We start from the raw sequence: 16,742 nt of genomic DNA on the forward strand, positions 1-16,742 counted from the left end.
TTCAAATATGCACATCAACTTATCCAATATTAATGAGAGGGACACATTTACAAGGTACTAGAAACATTTTCTAGAAAAAAAAAATTATCTAGTGAGAAAATAAATTAATAAATTCCCCCTGAAACTTAGATATATAAAAAAAAATGTGGTCTGAGTCTTTCCCCCTGGAATGGTGATCCATAAATCTATCAATGCAAAGATAGTATCACAAAGGCGTTCGATAGCTTTGCTGGTATAGATTTATAAATCTGGAAACAAAGAACCCTGCCAGTGTCACAAAGGCGTTCATAACAAGGTTCCAGATTAAGGGTTCAACATTCCCAACTCACTGACAAGATTTTGAAAAGATTTCTCATCCAAAGGTTTTGTAAATATGTCAGCAAGTTGTTTATTAGTGGGAATAAAGTGGAGTTCAACATCATTTTTCATTACATGATCGCGAATAAAATGATACCTGACATCAATGTGTTCCGTCTTGGAGTGCATGACTGGATTGTTTGAGATAGCAATGGCACTAGTATTATCACAAAAGATAGGGGTCTTTGAATACTTAATGCCATAATCAAGTAACTAGTGCTTCATCCAGAGTATCTGAGCACAACAACTGGCTGCAGACACATATTCTGCTTTAGCAGTGGATAAAGAGACTGAAGTTTGCTTCTTACTGGTCCAGCTCACCAGTTTGCCACAAAGGAAATGACATCCACCAGTAGTCGATTTCCTATCTATCTTACAACCTGCATGATCTGAATCTGAATAACCCATTAGATCTAAGTCTGAGCCTTTGGGATACCAAAGACCCAAACTGGGAGTACCCTTAAGGTACTTCAAAATGCGCTTTACAGCCGCCAGATGAGATTCTTTTGGGTTAGACTGATATCTGGCACAAAGACATGTTGCAAAAATTATAACTGGTCTACTGGCAGTTAAATACATTAGTGAACCAATCATGCCTCTATAGGCAGTGGTGTTCACTGGCTTCCCATCAGGGTCTGTATCTATTGTTAAAGATGCAGAAATTGGAGTTGATTTTGAAGGTGAAGAATTCATATTGAATTTTCTTAAAATATCTCTAACATATTTTTTCTTGATTAATAAAATACCATCACTGGTTTGTTTAATCTGGAGTCCAAGAAAAAATGTTAATTCACCCATCAAACTCATTTCAAATTTTGAAGACATGATTTTTGAAAATTTCTTGCACAAAGATTCATCAGTAGAACCAAAAATAATATCATCAACATAAACTTGTACCAACAAAAGATTACCTCTTTCACGAAGAATAAATAAGGTATTGTCAATTGCACCTCTTTTGAAACTGTTTTCTGATAAGTGTTTGGTCAGAGTATCATACCAGGATCGAGGGGCTTGTCTGAGGCCATACAGTGCCTTGTCCAGACGATATATCCAATGTGGATGCTTTTCATCAATGAAGCCTGGAGGTTGCTTGACATAAACTTCTTCTTCTAATTCTCCATTCAAAAGTGCACTCTTTACGTCCATCTGGTAGACCTTGAACTTATGATGAGCAGCAAAGGCTAAAAACATTCTGATGGCTTCTAACCATGCTACTGGTGCAAATGATTCTTCAAAGTCAAGGTCTGTCTGGACGTACCCTTGTGCCACCAATCTGGCCTTATTTCTGATCACATGACCATCTTCATCAACCTTATTCCTGAGGACCCATCTGGTTCCAATTTGTTCTTTCTTGCCAACTGGAGGAGGAACCAGATTCCAAACTTTATTTCGTTCGAACTAGTGAAGCTCTTCTTGCATAGCTATCACCCAGCTTGGGTCATTCATTGCCTTGTCAATCTTCTTCGGTTCAATCAGTGATAAGAAGCTGACATATAAACATTGTTCACTAGAGGCACTTCTGGTCTGAACCCCTCTACTGGAGTCACCGATAATCTGGTTGATTGGGTGAGCTTTTATCCACTTAGAGTATTGACCAGGATTGTTTCTTACAACAATATCTGTGCAAGAATTTAATTGATTTTCTGGAATGGGATCTTGCCAGAGAACTTCAGCATCTTCATCAGAATCTATAAGATCACAATTTGCATCAAGAAATTCTTCATTTAAAGGCATTTCTTGAATTACTGGCTCAAAATCAATTGAATCTGATACTGGTGGTGTAGTACAAACATCTGATCTAATAACAAGTTCAGAGGGTAGTTTGAAACTTATTGAAGGATAAAATGAAGTATAACTGGGAGGGTTTCTCAATTTGCACTAGTTCCAAGTCAGGATGACTGGAAACATCTTAAGATGAATCTTTATTGTAGTTGATAGGATCAGATTCACCAAAGATAATTGGACTTTCTGGGGGAGAATTAAGGGTTGGCTTTTTATTGATTGTTTCATTTGACTCATCAAATGTGACATGAATTGACTCTTGGACCTTTTCCAGTCTTTTGTTGTAGACTCTGAAGGCTTTGCGAATGGCTGAATATCCTAAGAAATATCCTTCATCAGCTTTGGCATCAAATTTGCCTAACTGACTGGAGTCGTTCAGGATGTATACTGGACATCCAAAAACATGAAAATAACCAATATTTGGTTTTCTATTTCTTAATAATTCATAGGATGTCTTCTTGTGTCTCTTCACATATACTGAGCGATTTTGGGTGTGACAAGCAGTTGCAATTGCTTCAGCCCAGTACATTTTAGGAAGACCAGATTCAGCAAGCATACTCCTGGCAGCTTCTATCAGCGTTGTGTTCTTTCTTTCTAGAACTCCATTCTACTCTGGAGTGTATGCTGATGAGAAATTCTGGGAGATGCCAGTGTCAGTGCAGAATTTCTCCAGAAATGCATTCTGGAATTCTGTTCCATTATCACTTCTTAACTGACACACTTTTCGCTTATATTTGAGTTCAATTTGCTTGATAAGAGAGATGACTTCAGCAGCAGTTTCATTCTTTGACCTAAGAAATATTACCCAACAATATCTGGAGTATTCATCGACAACTACCAGGGTATATTTCTTACCAGCACGAGTCTGAACATTCACTGGACCAAAAAGGTCCATATGAAGCATATGAAAAGGTTCAGATATGCTAAAATTTTGTTTTGTCTTGAAACTGGTGCGTTTCTGTTTACCCATCTCACATCCTGGACATTGGCCTTTCTTTTTTTAAGGAGACAGAAGGTATCCCATCTGCAAGTTGTTTTCTGGACAACTTGTTAATATTTTTGAAATTTAAATGGGATAACCTTTTATGCCATAGCCAGTTTGTGTCTTCATCAGCCTTGGTATAGAAACACTGCTTTGAAGGAGAGCTTTCCATATCCATCACGTACACATTCCCTTTTCTGGGAGCAATCAGTACTACCTTCCAATCCTTATTAAATACGATTCCCTGAGAGATGTTAAATAACACCTGGTAACCATCATCACACAACTGGCTCACACTTATAAGGTTATATTTCAAGCCATTTACATAAGCCACTCGTCTGAATTTGACTTGACCATTATTCAGAACACCATATCCCTCAGTCTTTCCAGAACCATCATTTCCAAAAGTAATAGAGGGTCCGTCAGAAACTACGAACTCCTCCAGCAGGGTCTTACATCCGGTCATTGTCCTTCCAGCAGCGCTGTCAAGATACCAAATATATTTCTTTCGCTCACCCTGCACATCCACCAGATTATTAGTTTAAAGGTTTGCGAACCCATCGACTGATGGGTTCTCTGGATCCACAAGGATGGATCCCGGCTGGTATCTGGTTGATTTCACTTTCAAAAATAGTGGGTTTCTCAATAAACACCACTAGAACTGACAATTTTGAAACCTTTTTCTTTTTCTTATCAACAGATGTGCTCGATTTTTCTTTCTTCGAAAAAGGTTTTTTATTTTGTTTAGGGCCAGATGAAGTACCCTCAAAATTGTTAGTTCTTGCATTGCAACTTTGAACTTGTCGAGCCAGTAGTTGAAACTGACTCTCCAGCCTTAACAAAATTGTTTCATCAGATGACACCATAAACTTTCCAGATGACTGTACTATTGGCTTAGGTGGAGGAACAACATTCTTCTTTTTCTGAACCTGGGTTCTTTAGAAGATGATTGAGGCAAAGGTTTATTCTGCTTAACCTTCTTGACTGGAGCATTCTATAGGGGAGCTCCAGTCTTAACCTCAGACAATTGAACAGGAGGAATAATACAAGTTTTGGGTGTTGTTGGTTCATCATAAATAGTGCTAGTTTTAACACATCAGGCAATCGGTCAACAACAGGTATTAATGCAGCAGCATTGACATCACCCCCAGATATGCACGTTTTTTGGAGGGGTACTGGTTACGTGCAACATCATATGGTTTCTTGGTCTCAAGCCATGACTGGATAACATGTTTCTCTTTTGTTAAAATATTTTCCAGTTCTTCTTTTTCTTGGACCAGTTGTTCAGTAACCAAAATTTGTGCTTTGAAAGCGAGTTCAATATCTTGCAAATCTTTTAACTTTGATTGTAAATTTGCCATTTCAAAAAAATCTGTTTCAAAATTATTTGACATTTCTGAACGAACAGTTTCCACAAACATTAAATCAGAGTTTAAAGCTTCTGCAATGTCCAATTTTAATTCATGATAAGTTTCTTTGTCATAATCTATTACCTTCTTAATGACAATGTCCACCCATCTTCTAGATGTGACATCTTCTTTCACCAGATGCTCTTCATCAGCTAGAGCCATATAACAACAATCTCTTTCCTCTTCATCATCAACTGATGAGTCATCAGAGGGAACCCATTCTTCTTTAGCCACCATGCATTTATTATTATCTTTTTCTGCAAACATGAGAGCAATTTGAGCCTTAAGCTTTTTGTATTTTAATCTGTAGCTATCATCAGGCTTGTTATAGGAAGTTAATGGACCAGATTGTGAGACAAACTGATTGTACTTGCACTCTTTCATGAAATGACCTTTTCTGCCACACTTAAACCATGTTAGATTGGTCTTGTCAGTGGAAGAACTGGATGCATTGTGTCCAGTGGGTCTATTAGCTCTGGCTTTGAAATGGTTAAACGTTTTAGCCATTATAGCCATCAGATCATCACTATTAGTTTCATCATAATTTAGAGAGATATTATTCATGACTCCAGAATCCATTAATTCAGACATCATCTTCTTCATCGAAAATACATTCTCGGAAGACATTAATGCTGCACATGGTGGTTCAGTATGACTAACCACAGGGGAACTACTAGAAGCATGATTAATAGCATCTTTTTCTGCCTCAATTCTCTGGGCTTGATTCTCTTCAGTGAATCTGAAGGCTCCATACAATGTTGATAGAGTATGGGAATGCAAGGTTTTACCTTGTCTCAAGACCACGATCATATGAGACCATTTAGATGGAAGTATATCACAAAATTTTTCAAGAAGTATGTCCTTGTCTTTTTCTACCCCAAGCCCTCTCAACTAGTTTATGATAGACATAAATCTGGTGTAGGTACCAGTTAATGATTCATTGGGTAGGGCAAAAAATGACTCGTACTTCTTATTCAAAGCCACTTTCCAGGTAACAATAGTATCATCATCACCTTCATACTGGTTCACTAGTTCATCCCACATGCTTTTAGCACTGGGATAAAGCACTAGTGTGGGAACAAGAGCTTCAGGAACGGCCCCGAGGATCATGACTTTTTAGATAGTGTCAATATTGACCAGTCTCCTTTCCTCTTCAAACCAGTGTTCCTCCCTCTTTTCCCACCCAGATCTTGCTCCAGTTGGATCAAGAAGTGGATTGAGAGGACTTCTAGGAATATAGGGTCCTTCATTTAAAATTTTAAGCATATTCCTCTTAATACCAGTAACATGTAATTACATCCTAGCTTTCCACGTGCCAAATTCATCACCATTCCCACCGAATTTGGGAACAGGAGTGTTTGAGTAGTGCACATGCACGTGTGAAGTGGTGGTGGACTATTGTTAACATGGTCATTAGTCTGTTCAAATTCATTTATGGGTGGAGGTCCAGTGTTTAAATGGTTTCCTTGTGTATTCTCTGGGTTGGCCATCGAGAAAATGCAGATCTGGGCAAGTTTGTTAGCCTTCTGCTCTGATACCAATTGTGAAGTCCCTCACTCGATGGTTTAACCACAAGTGTAGAATACAACAAGTCAAGTAATCACTAGATAGGACTAGTATGAAACGTCAAGTAAGCACTAGATTGGACTAGTATTACGATAAATATAAATGCAAGAATATATATAACGTAATACGTACTTAAGCAATATAAAGATAAGCAAGTAAAGTAAATGGTGAGACACTATGTAATTTTCAAGTGTATTTTATTTATTGATGTTAAATAAAATACAAGGTTGTTGTAGAACAAGATATTACAAAGTAAGTATCTAAACAACCTATGAATTACAAATGATCTAATTTTGCTAAATAAACTCCTTGATCGAAATACATAAAGTTGTGAAGTATAACTGTTTAGATCGAGAGTATTTGAGCAAAGGCACCAAATTGCAAAAGTATGTAATTTGGACGAGGAAGTGACTTGGTATTTATAGGCAAAAAGAATAAATATAATATTTTTTTTGCCGTACAAATATGGTTACATACATTTAAGGAAATTACTTTAATTCCTTAAATGCATTAATTAAAACATGATAGTGACTTGTCTTCTAATTAACCAACCACCTTTACATGCGTGTAAGGCTTTTAACAAAGGACAAAAGGATTGTCCGGGTAAAGGCATAAAGTCAATTTCTCATAATCAGTGTTCAGACTTGTAAGGTCTAGAACACTGATAAGGACTCCAATCAGGAGATCTGGTAAGTCTTCCAGTGAGCTCCGCTATTTGTCAGACTTCTTTCTTCAGACTTCAGTCTTCGACTTCAGTGAGAATGTTCTTCAGTAGAAAGATCTTGACTGGAGTGAAATCCAGTGAATAAATCTGGTGGAATCCAGATTCCTGTACAAGTAAGTTGTTCACTGGTCTTCACATAATTTCTGGACAAATCTTCAGAGGGCTCCAGTATTCACGTCTGGAGCGAATCCAGTAAATCTGGACCTAACATGGTCAAAGTAATAATGGCGGTGGTTGGTAGAATGATGACATGACGGGACTTTCCACGACGATATCGCCTGGGAAAGTGGCTGGTCGGGATACCCAAAATTCCGTGGTTAGGGTACACGCGGCGTTTTATTATGGAAGTCATTAAAAAATTCATCTTAATCGAGAAAGTCGGCTATATGAAAAGTGAGGTTAGATAGTAGATACTAAATACAAACTAGAGAAAATTAGATGTGGGTCAATGGCCAATTGTGGTCTTGGTGCAGTCGTTAGGGTGTTATTTAATACGTATAAGTGTGAGCCTTTTATCTTGGAGTGTAAGGGTTCAAATTGTATCAGATATATTTGGAGAAAGTACCTTTATAACGCTATACACATCCATGACCGCGAACAAACCCCTTAGACTGTATGAGTGAGACGTGCCTTTATACTTTTAACATGTAGAACGCCCCGAAAACGCCTTCTACACCTCCCATGGGCGGCAATTTCCACTCAAAAAACAAGTCGTTGGCTCTTTGGCCCACCCCAATGGCTCTTTTTGGTCAAATGCAACTAAAAAAAGGCACTCTTATAAATGCCCCACTCCAACCAAAAAAAATAAAAAATAAAAATAGAGGAACACCTTTGTTGATTGGATTGTTGTATGCAGAAGATGTCCTAAGAAGAGGCTTTCTATGAAGACTTTATTCCAGATAGCCTTAAAGTATTATTAAGATTTAAACTCGAGATGGTCATATCTAGGGCTGTAAACGAACCAAATGAACACAAACATGACCTTGTTCATGTTCATTCGTTTAACTTAACGAACGGTTCACGAACAGATAAACGAACATAATGTTGTGTTCACCAACGGATAAACGAACATAATGGTCTATGTTCACGAACACAAATCCGTTCATGAACACAAACGAACGAACACTAATGAACGAACACATGCGAACGAAATATTTATAAATTAAGGATATATAACTAAACTTTTTCTTAAAATACTAAAAACTAGGTATCATATATACATATAAGAAATATTTAAATTTAAACTATTTTTAAAGTATAGTTGATTAGGTATTCATATATGTAAACGAACATAAACAAACAAATGTTCACGAATATAAGCGAACTATTATTCACGAACAATGGTTCACGAATATAAACAAACGTTCACGAAGAGATTATAGAACATTAATGAACATAAATGAACATATAAGAGTTTTGTTCATCTTCGTTCATTTAACTAAACGAACAGATTTTTGTGTTCATGTTCGTTCATATAACTAAATAAAAAACACGAACGAACTTCCCGCTGAACAGTCCATGTTGAGTTTGTTTACAGGTTTAGTCATATCAATTTTAGAAGAAGTTGTTTGTTTAGAAAAATAAAATGTGGGTCAATGATGTAATCAGGAATTGAATTAATAAATGGTGTGTAGGGCAAAAGCGAAACCAAATTTTTATTGGCATTTACAATTTTGGTATCTTTGACCAAGACCCCACTCTACTCTCTTCTTTATTCATGGATCTCAACCTTCTCAGTTGGTTTAAATCATGTTTCTGGACTTCTGGTTGTTTTCAATTGAATAATTCTGTTCTAAGTTATTACTTTTTCAAACCACACACATTATCACAAATTACCTGAATTGATAAACGTTCTCTTGATAATCATAAACATCTTATTATAATGTAAGAAATATATGTGTTATTCTTACTTCTATTAGTCTATATTTATATGAATTGAAAAGTGATTATGGGGTTGTTATGTACTCAAGATAAAAAACCCCTCACATACCAATATTTTAATATTTTGAAAAAATGTTTGTTTCTCCATGATTTCTATGGTTTTAAAAAAAGGTATGTAAGAGGGTTTTCACCCAACTTAGATGTCTAACAGCCCTATATTCCCTTCCCCTTATATGAATCACTAATTCATATGGTTTGTGTAACACGTCCACTAATATTGAAATACTGCACAATACAACATTTTATAAGCATACCTATAAATAAAAAATAAACCCTAGAATCACCTTTTACAGAAGGCTAACACGATACTCATATAATGCGGTGGTGGTCGTAAGGACGACAGTGTGATGATGGGGCGACTGTTGGTGGTGGAGCGGCGTTGAGTTTGTAGATAATTAATGTAAAAGTAATTGTTGTAAAAGGTTATTGGGGATATTTTAAAAGATAAAAGATTGATAGTGTAATTTAATCATTAGTGTTAAGAGGATAGTATATCAATGTATATGTGAAAGTATAGGTAAAAATTTTACTAAATTGAACAATCCAATGGGAGATAGCTATTTCCGATTCAGATTCTATGATAACATGGGGCGATCCATGACATAGTTATAATGCCATTTGACAAGCAAATTGCAATGCTAATATTTCATGATTAAATGGAGTAATAGCAGGGCGTAACATAACGCTAACATTAAGGCACTCAGTAAACCCGACATTCATGAAAAATTTATACCTTTCATAAAAAAATAGTCTTAACAGGGTCACGATTTAAAATAATCTAAAAGTCTTGGGATTCATCCACCACAGAGGCACAAAGAATCAAATCAACTTTAGCATTCCACAACAGTTCAACAATTACTCGATTAGTCTTACCATTACCTAAAGATAAAAAGACCATTTTTGTAAGTAGTGGATGTTGAACCCTTAAAACGACGGGTTGGATCAACATATTAAACACCGCTATATTGTAAACGTTTTCTAGCACTTGTTTATTTTTTGTCTCTATAAGAAAGATAACACCTGGGTGATGAGATTTATAGTTGTAAGTAAACATCCAATGCCGTTTTATATGATTTTGGATCTCAATACTTCAACAGTGTATGTGGGAGGTTGACATATACACAACCTTAGCACTATCAAGGTAGAGTGACTACTTCCATGTTTCATCTAAATGATAGAAAAAAGACCTCCGACTTTTACATGGGTAAGGACGAACTTTTAACCTCTGTCTACAGAAGCAAAAGTTTGAACTATACTACTTAATCTAACCATGCTAATTTGGCGATGAGATCTATGAAAATCCCAAAGATTAGGAGTGGTCAAGCCTCAGCTCAATTCACTCGCACTTCCATGAAAGGATTAACATATGTGTTGTGGCTGTTTTCACTCAGCCATATTGTCTACCACTTCAAAAGTTCAAATACGTAAAATCCAAATATTTTTTGCAAGAATGTTTAGGAGATTGGAGAAGTGATGAACCCATTATCCATCGGACACGATTAATAATATCAAGGATCAAACAATGTTCCGCTGCCTTTCACTATCACTTTGTGAAATAAAATCAAAACTTCTAGTACATTGAAAACAAATAAATATGTTAAAGCCCAAACGTGCCAAATTGGTTATCCTCTATAAAAGCTCTCATTCACCTTTCTTATTTATGCAAATCTCCCAATTTACCTTTCTTGTTCATGCCAGAAGCTATATATACATTCACATACATTAATATGAACCGAAAGAGAACGGAAAAAAGCTCAGAGTTTGTATGAGTGAAGGTGACTGCTGACAAGAATAAAAATTTCTTACATAACTTTTGGTTTCAGTTGTCATTTCCTATCACCAATTTTTCCAAAATGGCTATGTTTTACACTCACTCTTCAGTTTTCACCCTTATAATTTACCCAAAGTAAGCAATGCAATGCAAAAACTATAGTAAACTTTCAATATCTATGATGTAGATGTCTTTAGTGAAACATTCGGGTTTTATCCATGAAATGAGGGTTCAATCCTTATTGATCCCACTAATGAGAACTTCTCCAAGGTTTTTCCTCAGATGCCTATTCAGCGAGGAAGTAATGGGCTCCATTAAGACAACCAACTATTTTGGTCTCAATAAGCTCCCACCTATGGATCTGGATGGCGAGGGACGCTCTCTATTCAACAATTGTTGGTCAAAAAAATTTGTTGTGTATTTGTGTTTGTTAGCGCATATATAAAAGCAATGCAATATTTTCCTTACAAATTGCATCCACTTCATTTTCCAACACATACATACGTTAACATGTAATGTGTAAAGAAGATTTGTAGACATAAAAATAAGAGTGAAATATCACTTTGGAATATTATTATATATATCAAATTATAACAAGAAATTGCAAACAAATTTCAAGCTACTCTAGCATTTATTAAAGAAACAAAATTGAATTACAAGGGTTCACCCCCATAGGACCATGACATGAGATTTGTAAGGAAATCATAATCACAACCAAACAATACATTAACTTTCTACACATTACAATTGGTCATTACTAAATGCAAACATACAAGCTTTTGTCTTCATCATCTCATTATCTTCCCAAATTCACTGCAAACATATGTACTCTTCTGTCAATGCTATCATCCTAAACAAAGATAAAGAAATGAACTTTACCTTCATATGCTTTACCAAGACCTTATTCATTCAAAACCTTCTTGCACGGCAAATTATGAAATCGCGTGTTGGATATACACAAGATAGGGCATTGCACCATTTTTAGACTGAATATTGTTTCGGAAATCATATGAACAACTTTTCATTGCTGCCCAATTTTCCCCTCACTGCAATGTTCTACTTAACTTGCACTTTGAAATGAAAATGGTATCTGTATAATTTAAACTACACAACTTCAAAAGCTCTGCGGCCCGTTGCTTTAGCCCTGCATTGCATCCACTCTGAATCACAAGCAACAGTTTCGTAGCAAGACCACTGTTGATTGTAGTGGCAGCAGATTCTTCTGGTGATAGATTACATACTTCCCACAATATCGACAACGCATACTGAGTACAACACTCGGATACTCTCATCAACAGCTTCACCAAACTAGGAATTGTATTCGGGCAATTCTTGAGGGCCAAAGCACCATCAGGATTACAAGATAGAAATTCAAGAACATATAAAGCTAATTCTAAACATTCTGAGTTAAAATGAGGCAACATTTCAACCAACTGAGGAACACCTCCAATGCTTATAATTGACTTTGCTAATGATTCTTGTGAGCTAAAGACCTTCAACAATCTTAGCCCTGCCAATATCCCATGTGGGTATCTTTTATCCTTCACTAATCTCAATACTCCCACCAAAAGACTCAAACTTGGGACAATTTGGGACCCCGAAAACAAAACTTCCATCAATTTGACACAGTTTATCTTGGTTTCTAATGAGCCCTCATTCAAAACATCAACCATTAATGAAATCTTGGTGGGGTGTGACAAATTTGTAATAGCATCTAAACTTAACTCTAAATTAACCAAAATTCCAATAGTTTCTGACCCAACAACATGACTAGTAAAAGGACCTAATAGTGAAGAAATAAAGCTTACCCCACCATTGTTGACTAAACTTCTCTTGACTGATTCATGGCTTGCAACAATCTTTCTAATTTCTTTAAGTGTTTGAATTCTTGTTTGACCCTTGACTTTCTTCAAAGTCTCAAAGAGCTCCAAACATCTTCCTTGAACATCTTCAGATCTTTTCTTTAAAGACAAGTACTTTTGTGAAAACCAAGTGTAAATCAAATGATTAAGTGTTGAATTTGGTGTGACTGAATCATCCCAAAGCTCTTGCATTGTTGTTGGGCAGGTAAAATGGCCTAATGCAAACCATTTTAAAATGTTGGATCTTTCATATGTTTGGCCTGTACAAAGTGTTACTGGATCTCGCATTGGTTCTAATGAGATTGGACATATAAATACACTTGGTACTTCAAGTGTATCTAATTGTTCAATCATCTTCTTTAGATCCATTTTTTCAACATTTGTTGTAGTAGTAGTAACACATATATCACCACCACCACCTAAAATACCATCTTTGACTGCAGTTTCAAGATCCAAAATTTGGCCACCAACAGAAGGCTGGTACATAGGCATTTTATGACCAAAAAACAAGAAAAGCAAAACCCTTTATTTTTAAGATAACAAACTAAGCAAATGGTGAAGCATGTGGATGAAAAAAAACACTAATTAAAAAGACATTTTTTCTACACTTTGTTTGTTATGGTCAAAACCAAAAAAAGAAACATATTGTTGTTCATTTTCACCATCTTCATCATCATTATCAAAGACCATAATGATGATAACTTTATTATTGTACACAACCAGCAAAAGAAAGGAAAGTTAAAAGCTTGTTATTGAAGCTGAAAAGAGTAAAATCATTGAAACAACAAATCAGGAAATAGGAAAGGATAGGACTAATATAATTAGAAATAAAAACCAAACAGTCTCAACAATATGATCCACTTAAAATACAGAAAGTAGAAACAAAAATCGTGAAAAGAAAAAACAAGATTCAAGTCAAAGAATGAGCAAAGCAAATAGTGTCACTCATAGATTTTGATATATATATATATATAGCGAAAGAGAGAGAGAGAGAGAGAAAGGGACTGGGGAACAGCTTTGCTTTTGAGTCAATTGTGTTGAATTGAAAATGAAAAATGATTATTGTGCCTAAAATATAGCTAATGAGTAGGGATTCACACATGGTAAATATAATGGTAAAGATCATGAAATAGAATATGTGGAATCCATGTCTGAAAATTTAAATGTATTAGGTATACTTTTAGGCACATTATTAGACATATTTATCATTATCCATTGAAAATCTTGAAAGAATTTTGTTTGTGGGAGCAATAGCAATATTCATGAACATTGTAGACGCGTAATGTGGCGATGGTGACAGGGACGGTGGTTTAGTAGTATCGGTGACGGTATTATTATGGTGGTGACGGTATTAAGTGAACCAAATTGAATCTAATTCTATTAAATTTAATCAAATTATGTGAACCAAATGCGATCTTATAGATATTTATAACAAATATACGGATTATGGTTCTGATTCAAATAAAACAAGTATATTGACGTAAAATAAATAAAACAATATTTTTTTCTAACCGAAATTCATTATGTCAATTGCAACCGATATCCCTTACCACTATTTTTTCCTTCCAACCACACGCTTCGATTCATCTTTTACAAGTTTCTAAAAACTTCACCTTTATATAATCATTGTTTAAAAATAAAAGGTTTTATAAATTAATATGATTTTAAATTTTAACCAGTTAAGATTCAATATAGGAGTTTGGTTTCAGTTAAAAAAAAAACGTTTCTAGTTTGAATCGTTTCATCTCTCATTATTAGCAACAAAGAGTTAACAATACTAGGGTGTAAATGAGTCAATCCTGCTCGCGAATTATTCGAATTCGATTTGGAAAAAGCTCGTTTCGAGCCGAGCCTAAACGAGCTCGAATCGAATTCGAGCTTAACTATTGACTCGTTTACTAATCGAGCTCATAGAAGAATTAAGTCATTATTTGCTTGTTTATGAATCAAGAACTATGGATAGATATTGGTGTAATTTTGATTTTTAGTAATTCTTATTCGTTATGACTAGTATTTAACTAGTACTTCTAAATTTTAATGAAATCTTTATGGTTCGAAAGAAAAATCAAGGGACAGTATGTACAAGCCCAAAGAAATAATGTGTAGGACAATAAACTTTGGCATAGTCGTATAGGAAAGACAATCGATTGAGCTACAAGGTTTGGTCTGAAGAATACTATCTCATCTTTTTATAGTTTTTTTCACAAATTCGAAACAAGTGATGACCTAGAAATGCCCGAATTGATACAAGTAATTTCATCAATTATTTCAGCAAGTGATTTATTATCTTTAAGTATATCCGTATGAGAAATCCCAGCTAGTTTAATCACTTTAAGCTCCTGATCTTTTTCGTCTCTCCATTCATCTTCTAATGCCAACAAGCTCACCATATTGACCGTCCCGTCCCCATCCCCGTACAAAATCTTGGGTTGCTTGTCGAACCCGTCTTCCCCATAGTACAAAGTTTCCGGGGTATCAACCCCATTTCCTACAATGCAAGTTATAGGAACTCCTGGTGCGGCCAAATTCTCTACCAAAGGTAAGATTCGAGTCTCATAAGGGTGCACCCCTTCTTTAAATCCAATATTTTCAAGAAATCTTGAAATGTCAAAAGAAGAGTAAGTCGAATTTGGTGTGACGACTAGTGGTTTCGCTTTAGGAAATTGTTTTCGTCGTGGCATGAGCCATAAATTACTCTCAGAACTCCGTTGCTCGTTTCTAACAAGCAACGGGTTCACTAAGGGAACCCCTAGCGCGTTCCCAGATGCAAAAGTTAACAGCTCATCAACTGTCCCACCCCATGGAGCGGATAAAGCGATAAAATGTTTTATGTATTTCTGACGCCATGAGGGTGGGTTACGGTTGAGGAGCTGGAGGACGAATAAGCCTCCAAGGCTGTGGGAGATGAGAATTACGGGGCTTCCACCGTTTGTATTACTTGCATTTTCGATTAACTGCTTTAGGTTTTCGAGGAACGTTGTGCCAACGTATGAAGGATATCCCTCAGATGCTAAGCCATAACGGAAATCGTACGGAGCTCCGTATAGAGTTTGGCCATCTTTGTAGCCGATGTTTTGGAGTGACTCTACTAATGGTTCCATGTAACTTGTTATATACCTGTGGAAAATGTGAAGAGAGTGACCAAGAACATTATTATTAGAGCTACAAATTTAATTACTTTATAAATATGACCAAAGTTTTTATTACATTTTTTAGTTGATTAATAGAATTTTGAAAACTTAAAAAAAAAAAAAAAAGATAAGAAGTTTGAATTTGCTATTAACCGTATAATGGAAAATTAATTATATATTGTGAATTTTTTTCTCAAAAATGGACCTAATAAAAATGAATATTTTTGGTCATAAATTTCGAAAACATTGCGGCCGGTCCTCCGTTCCTTCATGATTTGTTAAAGTTGAAGAGGTTTTGCAACAGTTGTTAAAATTCTATAGCAATAAATTACTCTTTTGATCGACTTTTAATGGAGAAAATATAAGTTGGGCTTATCCTAGTTTCTTTTTAATGGCAGTGTTAATGGTTAGACATGTCACACGCTATTAGATTAACATCAAGCCGAGTTCAAATCCCAATTTATAGCACTTGATAATTTGCCCAGGTATCACACTATCACGCCCGGGCCCTAAGATCGAACTAGGAACTCCGGACAAAAATTTATCTCAGAGTAAACCTAACCGGCCACCCTATCTTAGACCGATTGGACTGGGATCATTATTGTCTCAATGTCATCCATCCCATTTTGCTTATTATTTGGAAATACCCATTTGTACATCAACCAATATTAAATCATTTTGCAGCAATGATTGTTGAAAACATAATACATATAAAAATGGGCTTACTTGAGAGAAGGATCAAGGTAGAGAAGAGATTGAGTAGAACCAAATTGAGACACTCTAGTCTCAATTCCAGGAGCATTTTTGTAATCATCTAAATCTTTATCATAATAAAGCGTCATACGATCGGCAAAACATTGTGTAAATGGTGCCAACAACACACCAACTTCAAACCATAACCTAAACCACCCCCCCTTATCCTTTTTAATCGGGTAAAACTTGTTGCACAACAAACTCGTTGATTTGTACTCCGCAGTTAAGCGCGCTTCGAGCTGGTTTCCTCCGGCTCCAGGAACCAGAACCACCGGATAGAGGTGGTCTTGCTGGTTAGAATTGCAAATTATGGCCCGGCAAGTGGAGGGATAATAAGCCAATATGGTAGTTGTTACCATTATGAACATTATGGGCGATCCGACCACCTTGTCCATAGTTACTCAAAGTAGGACACTACTATAGTGATCGATGATGATCATTTATATATAAAGATGGGAAATATG

At 35.8% G+C, this 16,742-nt stretch overlaps 2 protein-coding genes across 2 annotated transcripts; both read right to left on the reverse strand.

Moving 5' to 3' along the window:
• Positions 1 to 11,133: 11,133 nt before the first annotated feature.
• LOC122587369 (U-box domain-containing protein 30-like) lies at positions 11,134 to 13,201 on the reverse strand. Its single transcript, XM_043759518.1, has one exon. The coding sequence runs from the start codon at positions 12,884 to 12,886 to the stop codon at positions 11,576 to 11,578; it is 1,311 nt and encodes a 436-aa protein (XP_043615453.1). The 5' UTR covers positions 12,887 to 13,201; the 3' UTR covers positions 11,134 to 11,575.
• Positions 13,202 to 14,554: 1,353 nt separating this feature from the next.
• Positions 14,555 to 16,742, reverse strand: LOC122586907 (lecithin-cholesterol acyltransferase-like 1). The gene is made up of 2 exons (XM_043758930.1): positions 16,252 to 16,742; positions 14,555 to 15,511 (listed from the first exon to the last, which is right to left on the reverse strand). The coding sequence occupies exons 1-2, from the start codon at positions 16,671 to 16,673 to the stop codon at positions 14,596 to 14,598; spliced, it is 1,338 nt and encodes a 445-aa protein (XP_043614865.1). The 5' UTR covers positions 16,674 to 16,742; the 3' UTR covers positions 14,555 to 14,595.

This window comes from Erigeron canadensis, chromosome 2 (assembly GCF_010389155.1).
Source record: "Erigeron canadensis isolate Cc75 chromosome 2, C_canadensis_v1, whole genome shotgun sequence".
NCBI classification, from domain to species: Eukaryota; Viridiplantae; Streptophyta; class Magnoliopsida; order Asterales; family Asteraceae; genus Erigeron; species Erigeron canadensis.